The 22,682-nt window shown below is 36.2% G+C and overlaps 4 protein-coding genes across 8 annotated transcripts; 2 read left to right on the forward strand and 2 right to left on the reverse strand.

Moving 5' to 3' along the window:
* Positions 1–1,316: 1,316 nt before the first annotated feature.
* LOC107740491 (gonadotropin subunit beta-1) lies at positions 1,317–3,582 on the forward strand. The gene is made up of 3 exons (XM_016552944.1): positions 1,317–1,366; positions 1,725–1,898; positions 3,354–3,582. Exons 2-3 carry the CDS (start codon positions 1,725–1,727, stop codon positions 3,570–3,572), a joined length of 393 nt encoding a protein of 130 aa, XP_016408430.1. The 5' UTR covers positions 1,317–1,366; the 3' UTR covers positions 3,573–3,582.
* A 1,630-nt stretch (positions 3,583–5,212) lies between these two features.
* LOC107740492 (THAP domain-containing protein 4-like) lies at positions 5,213–8,286 on the reverse strand. The gene is made up of 5 exons (XM_016552945.1): positions 8,071–8,286; positions 7,389–7,587; positions 7,128–7,268; positions 5,934–5,986; positions 5,213–5,737 (listed from the first exon to the last, which is right to left on the reverse strand). Exons 1-5 carry the CDS (start codon positions 8,139–8,141, stop codon positions 5,509–5,511), a joined length of 693 nt encoding a protein of 230 aa, XP_016408431.1. The 5' UTR covers positions 8,142–8,286; the 3' UTR covers positions 5,213–5,508.
* Positions 8,287–8,518: 232 nt separating this feature from the next.
* LOC107740417 (uncharacterized protein HI_0077-like) lies at positions 8,519–13,204 on the forward strand. 2 transcript variants are annotated; one of them, XR_001640079.1, is made up of 13 exons: positions 8,519–8,710; positions 9,102–9,190; positions 9,938–10,056; positions 10,223–10,325; positions 10,408–10,496; positions 10,635–10,784; positions 10,864–11,031; positions 11,111–11,180; positions 11,255–11,333; positions 11,409–11,562; positions 11,791–11,895; positions 12,029–12,840; positions 12,884–13,204. XR_001640079.1 is itself a non-coding variant. In XM_016552839.1 (12 exons), the coding sequence occupies exons 1-12, from the start codon at positions 8,604–8,606 to the stop codon at positions 12,077–12,079; spliced, it is 1,284 nt and encodes a 427-aa protein (XP_016408325.1). In that variant the 5' UTR covers positions 8,519–8,603; the 3' UTR covers positions 12,080–13,204. The 2 variants fall into 2 exon arrangements, 1 of the variants encoding a protein (XP_016408325.1); XM_016552839.1 differs by having other exon boundaries at positions 12,029–13,204.
* Positions 13,205–13,288: 84 nt separating this feature from the next.
* LOC107740418 (transcription factor PU.1-like) lies at positions 13,289–20,573 on the reverse strand. 4 transcript variants are annotated; one of them, XM_016552842.1, is made up of 6 exons: positions 20,152–20,573; positions 19,515–19,607; positions 19,337–19,415; positions 17,538–17,731; positions 14,134–14,299; positions 13,289–13,989 (listed from the first exon to the last, which is right to left on the reverse strand). In XM_016552842.1, the coding sequence occupies exons 1-6, from the start codon at positions 20,191–20,193 to the stop codon at positions 13,676–13,678; spliced, it is 888 nt and encodes a 295-aa protein (XP_016408328.1). In that variant the 5' UTR covers positions 20,194–20,573; the 3' UTR covers positions 13,289–13,675. The 4 variants fall into 4 exon arrangements, with proteins under 4 accessions (XP_016408328.1, XP_016408326.1, XP_016408330.1 ...); XM_016552840.1 differs by having other exon boundaries at positions 19,337–19,418; XM_016552844.1 differs by lacking the exon at positions 19,515–19,607.
* Positions 20,574–22,682: the final 2,109 nt, after the last annotated feature.

Here is a 22,682-nt window from a genome sequence, read left to right on the forward strand (position 1 = left end):
GTATAACTTTAAAACAGATAATGGTCAAGGCAATAATGGCTAGGCGTGCTGCTAAATGGAATGAATGCTAGAATAGTTCTTTTACAGAGGACCGTTTCGAAGATTATATACTGTATATAAAATGTTCAGAAGTTTGGGGTCAGTAAGATTTTTATGTTTGAAATAAGTCTTTATGCAAACCGCTAGATATATCTTTTGACATTTGTATTTGAAAATTAAATGGAGATTGAAATGCTCACGAGCTTTGAAAAGAGTAATGGGTGATTTCATGCATTAAATTGGTGAAGGATGCATTAAACATATCAAAAGCGACAGTAAATATTTCGAATTTTAAGGGGGTTTTTATATTTTTAAATTTACATATAGTCATTTAGCAGACACTTTTATCCAAAGCGACTTACAAATGAGGACAATGGAAGCAATCAAAATCAACAAAAGAGCAATGATATCATTTTTAATATATGAGATTTCAGTTTCAAATAAATGCTGCTGTTGATGGCAAAGCAGCAGCCATCACTCCAGTCTTCAGTGTCACATGATTCTTCAGAAATTATTTTAATATGCTGATTTGGTGCTCAGTTGCTAATAATGATTCTTATTGTCATCAAAACTGAAAAAAAAGAGTTTTGCTGCATAATATTCTTGTGAAAATCATAATACATGTTTTTCAGGATTATTTAAAAGAATAATAATAGAAATTGTAAAAGAACAGCTTTCATTTGAAAAAAGAGATTTCTTAAATTAAAAAGTATATTAAAAATCTAAAATTCTAAATGTCTTTGATCTGTCACGTTTGATCAATTTATTGCATCACATTATCCATTACACTTTTCAAAGCCCATGAGCATCTCAATCCCAATATCATTTTCAAATATCAATAGATCGATCTAGTGGTTAAAAAAAAAACATCACCTCCATCTGTTATGAGAGACTGTTTCAAAAGTTAGCCAGGTAAAAACTGAACAGATGCTGTGGAGAATAAAAACTGATTGATTTTTGTGAAATATTTTAAAAAATATCCTGCAGAAATTAATTGTTGAAGCAACCATGTGTTGATCTCTTAGAGACGACAAGCTGTTGTTCCAGTGATTTTCAATCCAGGAATTGTGCTGCAGAACACTGACCTTGAAAAGCAGAACATCAGTGGTGGCTTTTACATGGATCCTGTTCTGTCTAAGCCTCTTTCAGACTGAATGCCATGGCCACAGGGCTTTCGGGGATTTGTGCCACCTCCACAAAATCAAATGCAGTAGTATGATAAGACATGGCTGCTCTCAACTAGATGTGGGCGTCACGTCTGACAGGAGGGTATAAGTGTCCACGTGAACTGAGGTGAAAGGATTTTGTCTCAGCGGAACTCCAGCAGGTAGGACTGCCATGAACTTTATATTAGTATTTTAGCAATTATATTTATATTAGCATGAACTGTATATTAGTAATTTGACTTCAGTTTCAATGTGTTTGATAGTTGCTTTTCCCAAACCAAATTTAAATTTATTCATCTTAGTTGCTCAACTAATAATAATTTAGCCAAGTTTTTGTTTATGTGCAGGCTATGTGAGCTGGTTTAGTGTGGTCTGGGTTAGATTGTACTTTCAATAGTGATTTTCTTAAAAAAAAAATTAAGCAATAAAGCCCAAGATAGATACAAAATGCAATGCTAATAATTTACCCACTGCAGTACCTGTATTTGATTAGCTGCACACCTTCGCATTGATTCCCAGATGAGGATGCACTTCGTTGTTATGGTGATGCTGTTGCCAGCGCTGATGAGGGCAGGATCAGAATGCAGGTCCAGCTGTCGGCTCACCAATATCTCCATTACCTTGGAAAGTGAGGAATGTGGCAGCTGCATCACAATTGACACCACTGCCTGTACCGGGCTTTGCAAAACACAGGTATAGGATGAAGTAATATTCTTGTAACCTTTCTTTTTAATGGATTTGTGCACATTTGACATATATGTGAATTTGTATATATGAATTTTCAGCTGCTATTACTCCAGTCTTCGGTGTCACATGATCCTTCAAAAAATCATTCTACACTGAACAAAATTATAAACGCAACACTTTTGTTTTTGCCCCCATTTAATGATTGTGGCCTGTGGAATGTTGGTCCACTCCTTTCTGACAGTTTGTGCAGAAATTCTTTGGTTATGCAAACCGATTGTTGCAGCAGCTGTCCGGGTGGCTGGTCTCAGATGATCTTGGAGGTGAAGATGCTGGATGTGGAGGTCCTGGGCTGGTGTGGTTACACGTGGTCTGCGGTTGTGAGGCTGGTTGGATGTACTGCCAAATTCTCTGAAACGCCTTTGGAGACTGCTTATGGTAGAGAAATGAACATTCAATTTACGGGCAACAGCTCTGGTGGACATTCCTGCAGTCAGCATGCCAATTGCATGCTCCCTCAAAACTTGCGACATCTGTGGCATTGTGCTGTGTGATAAAACTGCACATTTTAGAGTGGCCTTTTATTGTGGCCAGCCTAAGGCACACCTGTGCAATAATCATGCTGTCTAATCAGCATCTTGATATGCCACACCTGTGAGGTGGATGGATTATCTCGGCAAAGGAGAAGTGCTCACTAACACAGATTTAGACAGATTTGTGAACAATATTTAAGAGAAATAGGCCTTTTGTGTACATAGAAAAAGTCTTAGATCTTTGAGTTCAGCTCATGAAAAATGGGGGCAAAAACAAAAGGGTTGCGTTTATAATTTTGTTCAGTGTAATATGCTAATTTGGTCTTTGGTGCTGTTATCATAAATGCTAAAAACTCTTTTTTGTTGCGTAATATTTTTGTGAATTCAGGATTCTTTGATGAATAAAAAATTCAAAACAACAGTATTTCTTTCAAATAGACATGTATTTGTAACATAAATGTATTTTCTGTCACTGATCAACTAAATGCATCCTTGCTGGATAAAAGTAGGTTATTCTTTTTTTGTTGTTTGTTTTTAAAGGGGTCATATGATGCGATTTCAAGTTTTCCTTTACCCCAAACCTTTGAATAGCAGTGACACGCTTTCCACAAAAACATTAAATGGCACAAATGTTTTCAACATCGAAGTGTTTCTTGTGCACCAAATCAGCAAATTAGAATGATTTCTGAAGGATCATGTGACACTAAAGACTGGAGTTCTTTTAAATTGTAATAATATTACACAATATTACTGTATTTTCGATTAAATAAATGTAGCCTTACTAAGCATAAGAGACTTTTTAACAACATTAAATGATCTAATACCGTATGTCTGTTTAATATATGTCTCTCTCTCTCTCTCTATAGTATATATTCTTCCTCTTGCACCAGATAAAAGGGAACTAAAATGCATTGTTTTGTTTTTTTGGTAGGAAAGTGTTTACCGTAGCCCACTGATGCTGTTCTACCAGAACACCTGTAACTTCAGAGAATGGACCCATGAGACCTATGAGTTTAAAGGCTGCCCTGCCAGGACTGACTCCGTTTTCACTTACCCAGTGGCCCTCAGCTGTGAATGCAGCAAGTGTAACTCTGACATCACAGACTGTGGAGTTCTCAGCCAGCAGACACTCAGCTGCAATGCACATTAGACAAGGAAACCAAACACCGCTCTGCAACCATTTGAAAGCCTTTTGTACAATTCTGAATATTTCATAATACCATGTAAACTGCATAATGGAATAAATCAAATATAAAACATTTTCATATTATTTGCAAGCATCAATAAATATAAAATACTGCAAGAGCCCATTAAAGGCTAAATGTAATTAATTTTTAAATCAGTATAAAAGATGCTTTGGCTCAAATCTCCTGACAGGTCATCTGTGAGGTGCTGCTTCTTCCTGTTGTGTTTCTGGAATCTTCTGTGGGCTCTGGTGTCAATAATCTCAGTCAGGCACAAACTGCACCATTAAAACAGCTCTCACATAGCATAAACAGAACTCATTTCCTGTGATACACCATCTGTTCCCAAGCGCTTACACACACAGACACGTTAATTTTGCTTGTGAAATTGGTGCGTTTTTACCAGAGCTTATAATTGTCCTTATGAGACCAACTGTAAAAATTTCTCTCTGTGAGGATGCTCTCTCTGATACGCTGAGCAAACTCACTGAAACCATACTACATTTACATAATCAAATTAGTAATGAATCAACATGAATATCAAAGAGTTTTCGGAAAAAGGGGTAATGTCTTGCATATAAATAGAAATGGGTTAGGGCACATCAAAAGAGCCTTTAATACACGTGTATGGTAATAAAAGGAGCAGATGATAAAAACAAGAGACACTACATCATAACAGATGCTCTTTAAGCTGTCATCTAAACGAGAGCATGCATGACTTACAGCTGCTCAGCAGTTAAAACTTTACAAGGTTAATGAGAATCAAATCATCTGTGCACACACATGTGTGTGTAATTTTCTAATGTTGGCACACTGCAAACACTTCAATATGTTAAGGATTACTCCAAATTTCATTTGACTAATTGATTTAAAACTGGTAGAAATTCCCTACTATAGCTCAAGGCCTCAAGTTATGGCAATAAAAGGTGTACTCTCACCTTACATTGCAAGTATTGTAATATTTAAACAACTGTATCAATGCTTCATCTTTAAAATTGCACTGCCAGTTATTTGCACTGGAAAAAGCTTCACCCAGGCAGTTTTCCCTAGATAAACAGCCGGTCTAGATGGGAATGTTTTGAAAATCATCAAAATCTGCCTCATTTGAGCGCTTTTGCAATACATTAAATCAACTTTCTTGCTGTTTGTACATTCTTATTGTTGTGCCGCTACAAGGCAAACTGGGCCTATGACAGATTGTTCTTCATCTTGACGTTCCTGGCTCCTAGCACTGCAACACGAGGTGGAGCTCCCTGAATGTGCAGGCCGAGACAAATGGGCCAATTAGAAAAACATCTAATAGATGATATCTCCAAACAAATACTAAAGTGCCCTGCAGTAAACCAACAGGTTTCTGGATATCATCATAGTCGGTTTACTGAGTAAATCAAAGAACTAAAAATGTGTTGTTTTTTTACTTAAAGACAAATTAAATAATAATAAAATAAAACAAGTGGCTACATATTATGCTTGGTATTTTAAATAAGATATAGTGTAGATAGAGTGATTCAGATAAAAGATACATTTTCCCAAATGTTCACGGCATTTGAAATTAGGTCAAAAGATCATATTTGTAAAACCTTTGAATAAGCACTGTGCACTCTGCTTATAGTTAGATTTTATTTTTGTAAGTGTAAAAACAAATTTCAAGGGGGAGAAACAGCTACAGCATTACAACATAACTAAAGAAGTGGAAATCCTAGAAAGATTACAGAAATGAACACAGCTGTGATAGCAGCAAAAATATAAGACAACATTCTTTATTAAACTTTTACATTTAAAAAATAAACAATATAGCAAATAAAGCAAGTACTTCTGCAATATCCATATACCAAGCCAGTGACAGTCTTTTTTGCTCAGAAGCAGAAGTAGTGCCGTCATCTTGGTCTTCCAACAAGTTAGCTAATTTGCAAACTTGTTGCGAATGATCTCTCCTCCCTCTACCTCCACCTGCTCATACAACCATTTCCGGTCACATCGGCACTCCACACCGCACTTCCGCGATCCGCACTCGGGACATGGGTAAAAGCAACCCATGCAGTCTACATCCAGACAGTCACACAGATCCCTTCCACATGAGATCAACAGACCTTTGCTGTCATACACTTTACTCTTGAGAGACATGGTCTGTCTGCAGGGACAAGAAAGATGGCAAAAAATGGGGGAAGTTCATCCAAACGTTTTTTTTCTCCAATGCTTAAGACACCATATAAAACACTTTGAATACAACTGGAATTCAATTAACTGAAACTGTGATTTGTATGCTAATCTTTATTATGGCTGAGGTGATGTGTTCATGAGTTTGAGAATCTAGACAAGATATGTACCTGTCACCCAACGAGACCTTCCCTGCACGTCTCCGGTCATTCACACCTCTGCTCTGCAATAAAGAAACAAAAATGTCTGATTGACAAAAGAAAAAGTAGTCAGCTGAACTATAGCTGATCCTTTTTAAATGGCACCAATTATTTTAGAAAGCAATGCTTTGACACCTTGTGGCCAACCACATTTCAGATTTGCTCAAAAAATACACAATTCTTAATTTTTGGCACTTTGCAGACACTTTCTATGGAAGTTTGTTTCTGATACACAATAAAAAAACAAACAAGGTAATTGTGACTTTTCCCCCTTTGCAATTCTGAGTTTATATATGACTTTTTTCCTCAATTGCAAGATATACAACTTAAACTTTTGACAAGAAAAGTCTGAATTGTGAGATGTCAAATTACCTTTATTATATATTTTTTTATTTTGTGGCGAAACAACAACAAAAAAAAACTGAATTGAGAGAAGTAAACGCAGAAATTACAAAAAAAAAAAAAAAAGTCTGAAGAGCAAGAATTGTGAAAAAAAAGAAAACTTAATTGAAAACTGAAAACTGAAGCATTACCTTTTTTATTTTTTATTCCGTGGCAGAAACTGACTTCTATACTTTTTAATAATGAAACTGTTATTCAGAATTCCATTTTCTTAATCATTTTAAAAATGCCAGAAAAAAATCCTATAACTTAAAGCCTTAAGTAATGACAAGAAAGGTTTAGTCTAGTCTTACATTGCAATTGTAATAATTAAAAAAAAAAAAAACGATATGCAGCTTCATCTATACAATTGCTTTGCCAGTTATTTCCACTGGAAAAAAAAAAGAGATTCATGCAGGCTTAGTTTTCCTTAGACAAACTGCCTGTCTAGAATGTTTTGAAAATCATCAAATCTGCCTCTCTTGTTTGTTTGTTTTTTGCAATACATTATCCAGGCTTCAACTTTCATGCTGTTGTACACACTATTGCTGTGCTGTGAAATCAACATATCTACACAGACTTCTATCTTTGACACACCTTGTGGCCAAACAACTTTTAAGATTTGCTCAATTCACATACAGCAAATCTGAAAATGAGATTTTTTTCTCCATGAGATTAAACAACAAAAAAAGTGTGAGATGTGTTAATGACTTTCAGAGAAGCTAAAAACAGACTAAAGAAAGTGTTAGTAATTGCATATTCATTCAGCAGTGCATGTGTTACCTTCAGGCTAGAGTCTCTTATAGGCTGTCTTCTGTCTTTTGTAATTAGTTTGGCTCTGTCTTTATCAGAAAGTGAACCAAACCGACTGGACTCATTTGCATCCTTTGCCACTAAACCTCCTCTGTTTTTCCGTAACTCAATCTGTAAGCAATACATAAACACCATGAATAAAACAATGAGTGGGATTGCATTGCTGAAGCAGTTACATTGATGTTTTTGAACTGGATAACAAGAATAACTCTACTAAGTGCAAAGACACACCTTTGAGCCATCTCCTCCAGAGTTTGCGAAAATAGTCGGCACGGCATCCTCTCTGAGAAACAGTTTTCCGTTATAGTCACGGAAGCAGTCAGGCTGGAAATGCTCCGAGCACAAACAGGAGTTCTGAGTGGGAACAAAGTTCTTTCTCCCAAGGTTTCGTACCCATTGCTCGGCTAGCTGAGGCTTGCTGATTGGAAACCTGAACAGAGAGAAAGAAAAGGTGGCTGCAACTCCATTGGTTACTGTTACTTCCAATACAGTTTTTCTAGGCATGCATATTGTATTCTGAAATCAGCAACCTGTGCAAATCACCTAGATTTAAAAAGCGGACGTATCATAATCAGCTGTTACAAGTCCTTTTTTTTTCTTTTAGTGGCAACATAACACAAGCAAGTTAATTATGTTATGATATTAAGTATAATATCCATATCTGTTGCCATTAGACTATACATATTAAAAGTGAAAAGAGGAGCACAGACAAACACGACGCGCCACAATAACCAAGAAGGGTAATATTGTGTTGCCTCAAGATAGAAAGTGGTATTTTACATTTACGACAAGTTATGTTAACTATGAAACCTCTATCTGGATGTACAGCATCGTACAGCAACTCGTGCACATGTAAACAGTGAAGCTTAACACAAAGCTCAAGCGTGTCAAAAAATCATGTTATGTTCGTTACCTGTAGAATCTGATCTCTGACCCTTTGGCAAACCGGTTTGAGCAATCAATAGCTGAACAGGAGATCGGCATGGTGCTGTATTCGTGTTAAAACTCTAAAAAAATCTGTTATTGTTCCACACGAACTACAATCATTTTCACAAGCAGCACCGCGGGAGCATCAAAACGCGGACTTTGTTAACTGCGCATGCGCTGTTATTTGTTTGGCGGCCACTGGACAGCCACACAGCGAGATCCATTTATTTTCATTGGAGATCACGTAACGTATTTTGCTTATGAGGAGATAAGCCATTGCTTCAATATTTGATAGTCAAAACAACACTTTTTTTAAAAAGCACTTGCTTCAAAAATAAGCTAATGAAAAAAGAAAAAAGACGTAAACTTGTAACTTTTATTTTGAAATAAGTCGTAACCGGAAGTTTAACAAACAGTTCCCTTCAAAGAAGAAGAAGAAGAAGAAACAAACAGTTCCCTCGGTGTTTATAGTAGCCACATGGATCTGGAAGAGTAGTGGAAGGTATAAGGAGGTTCTGAATGGATCACTTCGAGAAGGATTTAGTTGATGCGCTTAAAGACGTTGTCGAGGCTGGAAACTGGCAGTGTGTGGGAGACAAATCTAAATTTAAGTCACCATGCACGAAGTAAGCGCCTGTCATTGTATAAATGCACACGTAAATATATGATGCTCTTGAACTGTTACAAGAAGATATTCTGTAAAATAACTTTTTGGAAAGGAGATTTTAAAAAGTGTTAATTGATTTATTTTTAAAATGGAATTAGACAACGAATGTTAAAAATGCATCTGTTATGAATGTTATACTAAAGCTTAATTTACAATGGGGAAAAATGTCTTAAATTAGAGAAATGCAGTGGGGTCCAAAAGTGAGACCACTTGCATGTATTAAAGAATGAACATATGTACAGTAGATATTTGTATTTTCACTAAGAAAATTCATGTCAGTATAATATTTCTTCATATATACACATTTTCTGAAAATATATATAAAAAATAATAGCAACAATATTTTTAAGGTTTTACTCTGATGATGGAGAGCATATAGTCCTGGTGCATACAAAGGATGATCAATTCTGGGCTATGGATTCATCTTGCCCACACGAAGGTTAGTTGTAACTCTAGTCAGATACAAAGAATTCTTGTGCATTATGTAGGCAAGGCATGTGACTTTTCTTAGATGGACCGGTTTTGGGTTTAGATTTAGTTTGTCATCCGACCGTCGCAACTACTTAACTGTTAAATTTTTATGCTTTCATATGGCTCCTTTTTAATTATAATTTATTTTGTGCCCTCCCATACAAAACAGTGTTATGCAAAACTTTGTATAGTTGTGTCTTTATTCCATTATCACCATCTTGGCCTTATTCTGACTTCCCTCACAAGCCTTGTTTGCGCCGAGAGTTTTGAGGCTGATGATACACGGGACAACTTTTTTGAACCAATGCTGCTTGGCCACTTTCCCATTGAGAATGGGTAACAAATTTTTATCTGGATATTTTAGATCAGACGTGGGCCCTGTGTCTCACCTGGTTGCCCATTGATGGCAACATTGCCCATAGTATCAGTTGCCCTGTGTATCATCAGCCTGAGAGAAAACTCTTTCTAGATGGTTTGATGTAACTTCCACTTCCTAGGTGAAACATTAGTGATACATTAGACATTTGCTTGGATATTGTTTTATATTTGCTTTATCTCTAATTGAATATATTTATCCTGATTTTTAAATACATGTAAGTTTAAAAACAGTGATGTAAGTTAATTATGGGTCTTTGTGAAAATATCGCATAACTGTAATACAGTAAAATGAAAGAATTGTTTTAATATCTTAATATAATGATCCATTGCTTAACAGGAGGCCCACTTGAGCAGGGTGATATTGAGGATCTGGGCCATGGGAAACTGGCACTGATTTGCCCATGGCATTACTTTGATTTCAGCCTTGAAACTGGTTCCTCTTCCACTGGACTGCAGGCAAGTTGTTATGATGGTCCAGGTTAAAGGAATAGTTCAGTTCACCCAAAAAATAAAATTCTGTCATTTACTCATCCTGTATTTTCATTACTGGGTGAACTATACCTTTAACGTACAGTGATCAAACTGCTATCATTCTTGATGTGTCTCATATTATTATCACCAGAACCAAGTGTATGATGTCCGTGTACTGGATGGAAAAGTGTATATAAATACCCAGAGCACACTGTCCCTTTGTCCCATCCCAGCGACAAAAATAACCCACCAAGGTGAGCAATGACAGAATACAAAAATATGAATTGTATGACATGTTATGGTACACAATGCATGCTTGTGCTGTATTCTTTGCAGATGGTTTGCCTGTGGAAATAACTTCCTCAGAAAACACACTTTGCATGTGGGCCACCAAAATCCTTCACACCGCAGACCCACAGGAAAAGGTTTGGAAATATCCTTTAACATGTAGTGATTGACTAAACAGTATCATTCACCACATCTCAGTTTTATCAGACACTTTCTGATTGCGCAAAATAAATCGTTGTACGACTTCTGCTTGTTTGTTTTTCTGTATGGTGTAGGTTTCATTGACCAAGATAGTGCAAGAGAACTGGGACAGCGGGAAAATAACAGAGACTGGGGAGGCCAGCCCTCCCGCGCAGCCTAACAGAAAAGACAGTCTGACTGTCGTGGAGCCTGGAAAAATCAAACGGGGCAAGGGTGGCACACTGGTAAACTTTGTTTCACTTAGACACTAGTTTAAGCTAAAGAGTAATTAGGTCAAAATAAAAATGGTTTCTGTTTCAACAGGCGAGTAGGATTGCTTTACTGCACTCTCTTGCTAATATAGAGCAGTGGGCAATAGACCTGTCCTGGGATGTGATAGCAAGATTCTCCACATTTAGATTGAGCAATGGTGAGCCATTGCCTCGCCAGTTCTTTGATGACTTTGTCAAAGTAGCAGGAGATGAAGCCAAGGTTTGTATACATGTTTACACCTTTTATTTATTTAGGCTAAATGCTAACTAAGTAACTTTGATTCATTTGACATCTGCAGCATTATCAGTTACTAGAGCAAAGGATTATGGAGCTTGGCAGCTTCTTTGGTGCTTTACCAGTACACAACGGTCAGTGTTTTCATGTGTTTGTCTTTTTAGGTGATGTTAGAGATTCAATATTAGTCTTTTTTCTTTTCAAAAAGGTTTGTGGCAATCGGCAACAGATACGTCTCATGACCTTTTGGCGAGGCTAGCTATAGTGCACATGGTCCACGAGGCCAGGTAAAACACGTCTCATGTCTGTCAGATTCTGTTATTTTCATGTATGTATCTGAAATGTGCATGGTTTTTACACAGAGGTTTGGATGTGCACCCTCAGACTCTGTCCCGCTTCGCTGCTCAGGGAGACACAAGCTCAGTGAAGGTGTTGGAGGTGATTTATGCTGATGAGATCACACATGTGGCTGCAGGGCTGAGATGGTTCACATACATCTGCTCAAAAGAAGGACGGGTAAGAGATCTAACAACACAGGGTTTTTTTTTTTAACTATGTAACAGTACAATTAAAATGGTGTTTAAAATTTCACTGTAAATGACTGTGAAAGTGAAGTATTTAATCATAAAATCATGTTTTATTTTTTAAAACATGCCTTTGCTACTGCAAATAGGCTTGAAATGCTTAGATAGTAGTCTGTTTCCTAACAAGAAAGCATTTTTTCCCCCCCTCAATATATTTCAGGATTCCTTAAAAACATTCCATGAATTGGTGAAGTTGCATTTCAAAGGGTTTTTGAAGCCTCCATTCAACACAGAGGGAAGGAGGACGGCAGGGATGACAGAAGAGGTATACATACCATTGTTGAATTTCTGCAGAATTATTCTATTTTTGTTTTTGTTTTGTTTTTGTTATTTGTTTGACTGCGTAACTTAAACCAAATGATAATCTGGTTTATCATGATCAACCTCTTTACCTACAGTGGTATGTTCCTCTTGTCAAGCCCTCCAGCAGCTTACAGAAGACCTCCTGATTGGATTTATTTTTATTCAAAAAGAGGAAACCTGTTTTGCATTCTGTAAAAAGGACTTTTAATGTAGAATGTGCTTGCTTGCATGGTCGTCAGATGAACCCTAAGGGTAAAGAAATCACAGAATGGATTTGTGAATCCAGGAATATTTGCATTTAAATATATTAAAAGACAAATAAACAATCTTAAATGTCGTTTCAGCAGTTCAGTGGTCTTGCTGACAGGGGGCGCTCAGAGGTTGTTTTGCTTTCAGCTGAGGTGTTCTGTGTAAGGGATGCGGTTTACACTGCTGCTGATAAATTGGATTTTCACTAATGGTTTTTCGAGTAGGTTTTCATATTTAGTTTGAGGGTATTATATCATCATTTAAACTGTTTTAAACTTAATCCAAATGCAGAAAAGCATGCACATCCAAAAAATAACAGATATGGCACATTAATTTGTAGGAATTTGTAATAGAATTCAACAGTTTTAATAGAAAAACATGAAATCGGATTAAGTTTAAAACTAAATTGGCATACTGTTGATCCTAAAGGATGTCTGATGAAGGTGTGTGGCCTGAAATTTCATGTGTTTGGTGAGAATTCCATTAAAATTCCTTTGGGAACAACAGTATGCTGACTTGGTTTTAAATTCAATCCAAGGCCTTAAGAGTTCTGTATCTAAGGGATAATTAATTATCACTCCACCTGGCCATAGATCCATCAGTTTAAATGTGTTCTCAGCATAGAGTTGAACATTTTTGTCAATCCTTGTAAAAAAAGGTCATTAGCATAGAGTTGAAAATTTGTCAATTCTTGTAAAAAGGTCATTTGAAATATTTTTTTATGTGTTGGGTCTGTTCTGTTCACTAAGATTTCCCCACTGCTCTTAGGTTCTGATTCTTGTTATTTTTAAGGTCATATTTAAACATTTGCAATGAGTCATTACACTGCTGAGAAATTACCCTGAAATATGATACAGCCTTTTGAACAAATGGTTTACAGCAAACTCACTTTTTCTATTCACAATTAATGTTTATTCGTCATGGTTCTCTAAAGATTTTTTCCATTTCTTCAGATGGAATGTAATGTTGAGATAAAGACAGTACAAACATGAGCATAGAATCTGTCTCTATGCGTGTGTGTGTGTATTACCCAGACGTGACAGAGTTTTCCGTGCTGTGTGAGCCTGTGTCATTGGTTTTCACTTCTGCTTTTTGTATTTTTGTGATTTTTTTTTTTCCATCATGTGTGGTGGTGAAATTTGCAACTGTCTTTAACTCGAGAATAGCTTTTTGTCTAATTTATAAAAACTACCCACTTTGGTCATTGTATCTGCTCTTTAAATATGTCCTTTCCCATATGTACACACTATACAGACGTGTGAATGTTGGTCCTGCATCACAAAAGCTACTGAAATTTAAAGGACTTAAAGTTACTTAATTAATGCAAAGGTGAATAATAAAAAAAGTAATGAAAAATATAATCGTCGACTCAATACACAGGGTCATAACTATGGTAAGAGTTCTGGTCCATTTGCTGTTTTCATCGAGGAAAAAGGTTCTCTCTTGTTTTCTCCAAGTCTTTCTCCCTCTTTCTTGCTTTTTTATGCATATGTTTACATGTAAATCTTCCTTTCTGTGTGGCTCTTCCCAAGTATCTCTCCACTGAACTGGTAGGTGAGTTTTTTCTTGATCTTCCTGACTTCTCCCGTCTTGCCATAGTTTCTCAGCGCCCTTGCCATCTTCTGGTAGGTCATCTTCTTGCGGTTTCCCTTCTGTACGCCCCAGCGGTGTGCTAAAGCCTCTTTGTGCTTGGAAGAGAACTGGAATGTTCCTTTTTCTCGGTCAACCCACCAGACGCTGTCCTTCATGTCACCATTTCGCAGAAGGTCCAGCAGGAACTGATACAAGCGAATTTTCTTCTTGTTACCTTGAAAAACGAAGGAAATGAACACCAACATCTAGATTCTAGGAGATCTCAAAAGTCAACAGGTTTGCTTCACTTATCCACTTTCCATAGATCACTATGGCTGTGTCCTTATGAGGTGAGACTGGTCTTAGCTTTTGTCCTTACCATGCTCTCCTGTTGTCGATGTAATGTGGTCTCTCATACACTCCTCGTCAGACACCTCTAATGGAGGACTGCGACTGACGGGGTCATCATCATCTGAGCTGCGCTGGAGAGGAGACGGCTGTACACTGTGAGGGTAACACACTGATGGCCGTGGCAAATATGTCATCTGTGAAGACAAAGTATATAATTATCAGAGAGAGAGAGAACATAGAAAATAGAGGTTCCAATTAGAATCAACTAATTAAATTTAATTCTATAACTATTTAACAATATGCTGATCTGAAGATGATGTAAAACTTGAAATGTACATCCTGGCAAAAAGTTACCAGTACATTATGTTATTTTTACAGACTTTTCTCCAGAAGAACATAGCAAACACAAACTCTAAATAGCAAGAACCATTTAAGAATCCTTATTTGAAAGGGGGGAATTCTTTATATGTGAGGAAACCATGTCTGTGCAGTCAGCTGGTTTGAAATGTGTCATCTGGAGATTTCAGCCTTGTTCAACATTAACAAAGAGGAACTTTACATTTTTATATATTGCCGATATAACATTGCAGTGAAGCTTAAAGCTGCAGAATATTTTGTTTATTTGATAACAGCAAGGGCATCTATAGAATACCATGGATGTATAGTATGTTTAGAGGGAGAGAAAGAAGAAGAAGGAAAACGTTATGAAAGAATGAATTAAATATTAAGAAATGTATTTGAAAAAACAAACAAAAAAACTCACTTTTTTCAGTTAAACCGCTTCACTGTAAAAAGCCCTTACAAAAACCCAAAGTGTCAAGGATCGTTGCAGTCTCATGCGATTGCACACACAGTGCTGGAGTAGCAATTTCTTTTGACATGACAGTTGAAAAGTCTGATGACTTGAGGAGAGTGTCCTCACAAACACATGATAGTCATATTATTTTGAAATTTTGGTAACACTTTAGTATAGGGACCAATTCTTACTATTATTAACTAGTTGCTTATTAGTATGCCTAGTAGCATACTGGCTGTTTATTAGTAGGTTACTTATTTCTACATGATTATATTCTAATCCCTAATCCTACCCAATACCTAAATTTAACAATGACCTAATAAGCAGCAAATTAGGAGTTTACTGAGACAAATGTCGTAGTTAATGGTTTGTTAATAGCAAGAATTGGACCTTAAAATAAAGTGTGACCGAAACTTCCAAAAAACTAACTAACTAAACAAATCCATTTTTATGTGGATTTGTTACACCTTTATCTTGTGCTGGGCCTCAGAAGTCAGATGGTAGTTGTTGTGCATTTAGGCCCTTAAAGACGTGCCTGTTTTTTTAGAATGTATATAATACTTACATCTGCAGTTAACACTTTTCAGCGTGATAGAGTGATACTCATCTATTCAGCCAAGAAAGCAGCATTGCTCTCCTCAGGCTTAAATGCAAAAGCAAAAAAAAGCTGTCATTGCTTAGGGTTTGAGGTGTAAATAACTAATCTACAGAATAACTGCTGCTGAATTCACAGAACAGCCCCTTTAGAAATTACCATGGTAACCGCAGTTTCCGCCAAAAATAACAGTTATTGTTGTGGCTTAGCATTAAAATGTGGTTGCTTGGCATTAGTCTCACATCAAAATAATAATAATAAAAAAAAAACAGTCAACACTGTTTGAAAGAGATCGCATAGCAATTTATTATGGCTTTAGTAGTGGCAGAACTATAATTACCATGGTAAATTACTGCAGTCACGGTTTACAATATTTATGGCCAACTTATGGTTTGTGTTAATAAAACCTTTATATTGTTACAAAGATGTATATTTCATTTGAACTTTCTATTCATTTAAAAATTCTGAAAAAAAAAACTTATGGTTTTATGGTTTCCACAAAAATATAAAGCAGCACAACTTTTTTCAACATTGACAATAAAAAGAAATGTTTCTTGAGCACTAAATCAGCATATAAGAATGATTTCTAAAGGATCATGTGACACTGACAACTGAAGTAATGGCTCCTGAAAAATCAGCTTTGCCATCATAGAAATATATAACATTTTCAAATATAATAAAATAGAAAATAATTATTTGAAATTGTATTAATACTTCGCAATATGAATGTTTTACTCTAGTTTTGATTAAATAAATGCAGCCTTGGTGAGCATGAGAGACTTCTTTTAAAACCATCAAAAAAGCTTAGTTATAATAACATTTTTCTCCAAGCATCATGCAACTTCCAATGAGTCTGAGCCCGTATGACAGGCAGTATATCAGTCTGACGTGGACGGATCTCTGCTTCCTCCTACAAGGACGTCTACAAAGGAAAAGCTTTCTTTTGCTATAGACTTTATGGTTAGAGTCTGCCTTCAAGAAGAAGTCCAACCAAAGGAAGGGAAATCAATCTCTGCATTATGCAAAAGAGATCTTAAATGATCTCTTTCAAAAGGTTCTCTTTGATTTTCCACCCACAGAGAAGTCAACATACACGTATATCCTCTTTTTGTTCAAATATCAGCAAAAACGACACCAAAAGGTCAAGCAAACAGACCTTGTTTTTTTTTACTCAAAGCTGGTGTAGAAGGTTTCTAGAATGTAGCTATTCATTTACATTTACATTTAGTCATTTTGCAGACGCTTTTATCCAAAGCGACTTACAATTGGGGAATACATAAAGCGATTCTTCTTAAAGAGGCAAACAGACACAGAAAGTGCTTGTAATACCAAGTTTTAGGCATTGTTCAAATAAGTACAAGCTAGAAAGGAAAGGAATATATAAAGAGAAAGACAAAGTTTTTTTTATTTTTTATTTAATTATATTTTCTAATTAGATATTCTCTAATAAACTGCCTAAAACAAACTAATAAAGGTTTAAAATCCCTTATGGTTTAAATATAAATGCTAACATCATATGTATTTTGTGTGTTTGTGTGTGTGCAAGGTCCTGTTCTAACTGTCTTCATGCTGTAACATGTGTGCGCTTGTATGCTAGTGTCACAATAAAGAGTGGTTTTGTTTGTGTAAGTGGGGCTGTTCTGTGTAATGGCAGTTGATGAGTTTGCAGACTGACAGTGTTGAGTTTTGGTCAGGATAAGGTTTAGTTGAGCAATAGCTTGGCCACAGATGCTTTCAACAACCTCCTAACTAGCATCAACTCCCACTTGTGTCACGAAGCACCAGATAAATTTAACCAAAAGTTATTAAACCCAGTTTTATAGAAATACAAGCAAGATTTCTCTGTTCTCAAATGTCTCCTGCACTGTATTCAACAAAATTGTTACTCTCGTTACTAATAATGTGACCGAAGCTCACACAGAACTTGTGTAAGGACATCAAAACATGTAAGAAAGTGTTTGCACACGTAAATTGAAAGTGAAAGACATGAAAGTGATGTGGTATTTATTATCAGGTGTTTAATAGATAATGCGGGTCTCACCTGTGGAGGGGGCAAAGTGAGGTGATGCCCAGTCAGGCCTGGGTCGATAAAATGGCCCGACTCAACATCTGGGAAGCGATGCACATTCGATGCATGTAGTGGCTGTACGCTCTGTAGCTCTGTGAAGTGGCTCTCCGGCAGGTTCTCGAAATCCACCGGATGGACATGATGTGTATTATAATCCCAAGCGTGATCTAGAAAAGGACAGTGAAGTTGAAACGGAGAGTCAGCAGAAAGCATCTTTTAACAAGCAAAAGTAATATGACAATACGTCACATGCTCTTTGTGTAAGCTGGTACCAGCAACTGATAAATCAACCATGTCACATTATTCTGTCCGTCAATTCAATCGCATGCAAGAAACTACAATTACACTGTAAGCCCTGGGACTTTGAGTGTCGCCCTGTTTCCTGTTCACACCACCATTTCCTTTGCAGTTTTTGAATAGCCTCAAGCATGTTGTTGTTTTTTTATTGCCATTGTATTTAACGGTTAGATTTTTTTATTTATCTGTTTTAAGTCTCATCACATAGAAACAGAGAAAATAATCCACAGCATGTTTTTGTGCATCTGTCACTTAAATGTGTTTTCATTTTCAATAATTTTCCACACATTATCACTGTAAGCAATCTAATTTCACGACATTTAAATCATAAAAGTTGTAGTCAAGCTGTATATTACATTTATTGCATTTTCTGGAGAAACATGTACATTCCTCTAGTAAACAGAAATATCTGTTACATAAATGGTTTGACAAGTCTTGTGAAAAATTTACACGGCACTTCTTTACTGCTATATAACGAAACTCAGAACTGTTTTCGGTTTCCCTGTCATTTAACTTCTTCGAAAATCAGCACATAGTTGTCTGACAAAATGACTGACTAAATAACACCAAGGTCTAACCAAAGGTCACCATAAACTGTATCAAAAATGATTCTCACAGTCCTATACAGTACCGAAACGCAATAACCACCCTCAGCCTGAAAGTCAGAAACTGCTGCTACTGTTTATCACGCTATTTTAGACGCCTACATAGCTTAATTGCTATTTTGTCTCATTTTGGACAGAAGCCCTTGGGAATATTTGTCGTTCTACGTCTGTAGTTTTCTTGCCTGTCAGAAAGAGGCATCTGTTTCCTGCTTTGTGCTAGGTCACTCGCCCGGTTCCACTCGCTCGCTCTCCTAACGTCCCCTTACAGTTCAGTCCCAGCTGCCCCTGGGTGTGATTTTGATCCGTTAGCTTAATATAACAAGATGCTGTTTACATGGGCCTCTTTAGATGTTGTAACACTTCAAGTGTTTTATTTGCACGGGGTCAGTATTATCTATGAAGCTGTTTATATGTAAGAAGACATCTTCAAAAATGCAGGCCATTTAGTCAAAGCACTTTGCTTAATAAATTGTTGGTTTATAAAATCTGATGTATGGGTTTTAATTTTGAGTATTGTTTGATGAATTATTTCTGGATGACTTTTATTTTGGTACCTCTTACCTGTTTTATAATAATGTCATTGGGAAATGAATGGGCAGTAGTGGAGACTGAGAGACAACAGCTATCAACACCATTATTATTATCACTATTGTTTTTTTTTTGTTTTTTTTTAAATACATATGTATTTTGTAAGCTTAACTTTGGATAATAATTTAGTTGCATTATTTTATTATCACTTAACAGAAGCCATTTGTGGAATGTTTTTTTTTTTTTAGATTTTCTTAGTAAAAAAAAAAAAATCGCCTTTTGATTATGTGGATATCATGTAATTTTCAATTACAAGGAATGATGGATAAAATGCAAACTCACCATTCTGACTGTCGTCAATGATATACTGATACTCCATTGGTGGTCGATACATCTCTGATTCAAACATTTCCTCTGTTTGCTGCTAAGCAAATAGATAAGAGACAAAGGGTGACCAGTTTGAATGACTGGAACCAATACCAAAATAATAATACACTGTACCATATTGGAAAAGCCTCACATCTTTGGTTAAAACTGCCCAGTAATCTTTTTGTACAGACGGTGTCTGTGACATCCAGCCAGTCCAGGTTACTCTCTCTCTACTCTCTTCTTTCTATGTAGAAATTATGATTATTATACAGTTTGGAGAACACTTTATTTTTTCATTAATCATAGCCTGTTACAACAAACATACCACTACATGTTAGCTATAATTAAAGGCATTTATTGATTAGCATTCTGTAATATCTGAATTAACAAAATTGTCAAAGGGTCTCTAATTGATCCACTACACATCAATAAAGATGTTTAGATTCAATACGAGTAGATGAATCTCAACGGACTGACATTTTGAGGTGGTTGGCACAACAATACATGCATCTTGACACTGTTTTACATTCGTAAAAAAATTAAAATACACCAAAAAAAATTTACAAATCATCCTAAAGATATAAAAGACTGATGGATGTCAAACACAAATATTACAAAAAAGAAAAAAGATCCAGCTGTTCATTCGGTTACTAGTATGTCCACGATGGCAAGTCCTCGCAGTGTTGTTTGACACGCTGACAGCAATATAACAAAAAGTGCATTGTGTATACATCTTTTAACAGCAGCGGCATCATATTAGGACCATTTATTGAATAAAAAATACTCACGGGTTGGATGATGTACCCCTCCATTCTGTACGGATGCAGCATGGGTTCCTCGCAGCCTGACACTCGATCTGCAACTCTGATGCTTTCTCAAGGGCTTTCAAAACTGTCCCCGTACCATTGCTCAACTCTGCTAAATTTCCTCTTACCAAATGAAACCAATAATCTAACTCACGCACCTTATCACGCGGGGGGCCTCAAAGGTATCCAAAGGCCCAAAAAAGAAGCCAACCAGAGATACACTGCAGAGGGCAACCTACCCTGGCAGTGGCCGTAGAAAAGGGACAGAGTTTCTGTTTGTTACTTCTTTATTTTTGGGGTGTGTGGGTAAGTGTGTGCGTATTCGCTGGAGGTTCCTGATTTTAGGGTAATGGCAGGTGGGGATTTTATCTTTGCAGTTAGAATAGGCGTAAAGTGTCACCTCCCCCAATGGCCAATCAGAGACAGCTCAGCTGACCGCTCTTCTTCCTGTCCACCTCCATGGTGCCTGTTGTTCTATAGAAAGTCCTTAATGCGGGATGAAAATACACAAAAATTGGTGCCATTTTCGGAAATGTAATGTTTTATGTAAAAACTTTCCAGACTGTTCTTAATTAAAAAGGCTTCCTATTTTTTTAGAGAATAGATGATTTTTGTCAGGTGAAACCATGAGTAAATAAAGCAAATCTGAGGACAAATATATCACAAATAAAAAATGAAGCCTACCCAATACACTTCAAACTAAACGAACAGATTCATGAATAAACTAGGAAAAGCTAATGTTCACATCTTGGAGTCTGGGCTTCAGCCTCATCATGGCTGCAGACAGAGGACCTCCTAACAGATAAGATGGCTGATGGTATTGCATTTCCTATCTGCATCACTACATGCTGGGACAGGAGATACAACATCCTGAATGACAATGATGAAACATCTTCTATCTTTATCAAACTTTCCACCTGTCTCAAACCTTCTGTCTGCCTTTCTCCTGGTCATACAATTAACGATATCGTTAAAATCACTTACGGAAGACAAAGTTGCATACATAGGCAGTTGACCTAGTCTACAGTGAATGCTTTGAAATAATCAAAAATGTTCAGTGATCTGAATATAGTACATTGTATGAAATGCCATTTAGTCTCCTCATCTACTGTCAAACTTATCACAAAGCTAAGCTGCAGCATGAAGATAAAGATAAAAATGTTATATATAACAAAAGATTGTACTTTTTTGCTTTTATCTTGGTGAGTGTTTGCATGCACGCTTCTTCATTCTAAATTCGGGATACTTTTTAACTGCAAAAGATAGCTTTGGCCCCTTTAAATATAAAAAGCACACACAATAGTCGGGCAAATCACATGGTAAAAATCCCCCTTTGAGTTTATGTACAATAGTATCTCTGTATGATTCATTTACTGATTCGGTTTGATTCAGTTACTGTTATACAACAAAATTGAGGTACTGTAGCTTGTCATAAAAAAAAACCACCTCAGAACTCTTTCTGCTTTTTCAAGGTGATCCCAAATGATTTATTACTGATTTATTTACAATTATTAGATGGTATTATTAGGAAAAAATTATATTGGGAGAAAATGTATATAACCGCTAAACCCATAACCCATAAGTGATTAATCAAATTGTAATATGAATTATCCAACTATATGTTTTGCCATAACTTGTGCCTCTAAATTTAAAGTGTATGCGTCTTTACAAAAAGTGAGAAATTGCAAACATGATCATCCTGTCAACTTACTTGTGGTGGCCTATAAGATGTCTACTGATATGCTGTTATCACACAGACACTTGCACATATTATGATAATTTTACATTTTTTGCCTCCAAAAAAGGAGTAGTTTCTTTGTTGCCTTTGGTCAAAGATTTAACCTTTGTCAGGTTACTGACAAATAAATTGATAAATTGAATTAAATAAATGGAGTGTAACGATTTAAAATAAGATTGTGTATAACATTAGGTATGCAATAGCTAACGTGAAATTTGCAGCATTTAATACACATTTCCATAAATATTACTAAATTTATTATAAAAGAACATGAAGGAATATCATTAACCTAATAAATAAAATGCTGTAAAAATTGTTCATTGTTGGTCAGTGATACCTATCTAATGTTAAAATCTAGAACCTTATTGTAAAGTGTTACCATGTGAACACTGCATATTAATGCTGACTGGCTGTGATGAAACATTTAACTTTAGTTTAATAATTTATTTTTGTTTAACAGTTTTTCTCTCACTCACTTTCAAACATTAAAATTCATAGAATTGACTCTGGATGCCAGAGAACCAATTAGGTTTGCGTGCAACTTCTTGTTTCTTGCTGCCATCATCTTGTTTGGTGTTGAGTGTGCAAGAAGTTCTTGCATGCACATCAGATTTGAATGGCCAGTACAAGATTAGAATGCTTAATGAATTCATTTCTTGTCTGATTTTCATACAAAGTATGCATATGGCTTCAGAAGTATGATAAGATTTAAATGAACTAAAAGTTTAGAACTTCTAAGTGCTTTTGAAGTTTAATATTTACAATAATCATCCCT

Source organism: Sinocyclocheilus rhinocerous, unplaced genomic scaffold, assembly GCF_001515625.1.
Source record: "Sinocyclocheilus rhinocerous isolate Xijiao unplaced genomic scaffold, SAMN03320098_v1.1 scaffold225, whole genome shotgun sequence".
Classification (NCBI taxonomy): domain Eukaryota; kingdom Metazoa; phylum Chordata; class Actinopteri; order Cypriniformes; family Cyprinidae; genus Sinocyclocheilus; species Sinocyclocheilus rhinocerous.

Coding starts and splice junctions, on each gene's coding strand:
- LOC107740491 (XM_016552944.1), top strand. CDS start 1,725: ATGAGGATGCACTTCGTTGTTATGGTGATGCTGTTGCCAGCGCTGATG. Junction 1,899..3,353: donor CCGGGCTTTGCAAAACACAG/GTATAGGATGAA, acceptor TTTTTTTGGTAG/GAAAGTGTTTACCGTAGCCC.
- LOC107740492 (XM_016552945.1), bottom strand. CDS start 8,141: ATGCCGATCTCCTGTTCAGCTATTGATTGCTCAAACCGGTTTGCCAAA. Junction 7,269..7,388: donor CTGGAGGAGATGGCTCAAAG/GTGTGTCTTTGC, acceptor TATTGCTTACAG/ATTGAGTTACGGAAAAACAG. Junction 5,738..5,933: donor AAGGTCTCGTTGGGTGACAG/GTACATATCTTG, acceptor TTGTCCCTGCAG/ACAGACCATGTCTCTCAAGA.
- LOC107740417 (XM_016552839.1), top strand. CDS start 8,604: ATGGATCACTTCGAGAAGGATTTAGTTGATGCGCTTAAAGACGTTGTC. Junction 11,032..11,110: donor TAGCAGGAGATGAAGCCAAG/GTTTGTATACAT, acceptor TGACATCTGCAG/CATTATCAGTTACTAGAGCA. Junction 11,181..11,254: donor TGCTTTACCAGTACACAACG/GTCAGTGTTTTC, acceptor CTTTTCAAAAAG/GTTTGTGGCAATCGGCAACA.
- LOC107740418 (XM_016552840.1), bottom strand. CDS start 20,193: ATGCTGCATCCGTACAGAATGGAGGGGTACATCATCCAACCC. Junction 19,419..19,514: donor GGGCAGTTTTAACCAAAGAT/GTGAGGCTTTTC, acceptor CTATTTGCTTAG/CAGCAAACAGAGGAAATGTT. Junction 14,300..17,537: donor TCACTTTGCCCCCTCCACAG/GTGAGACCCGCA, acceptor TTGTCTTCACAG/ATGACATATTTGCCACGGCC.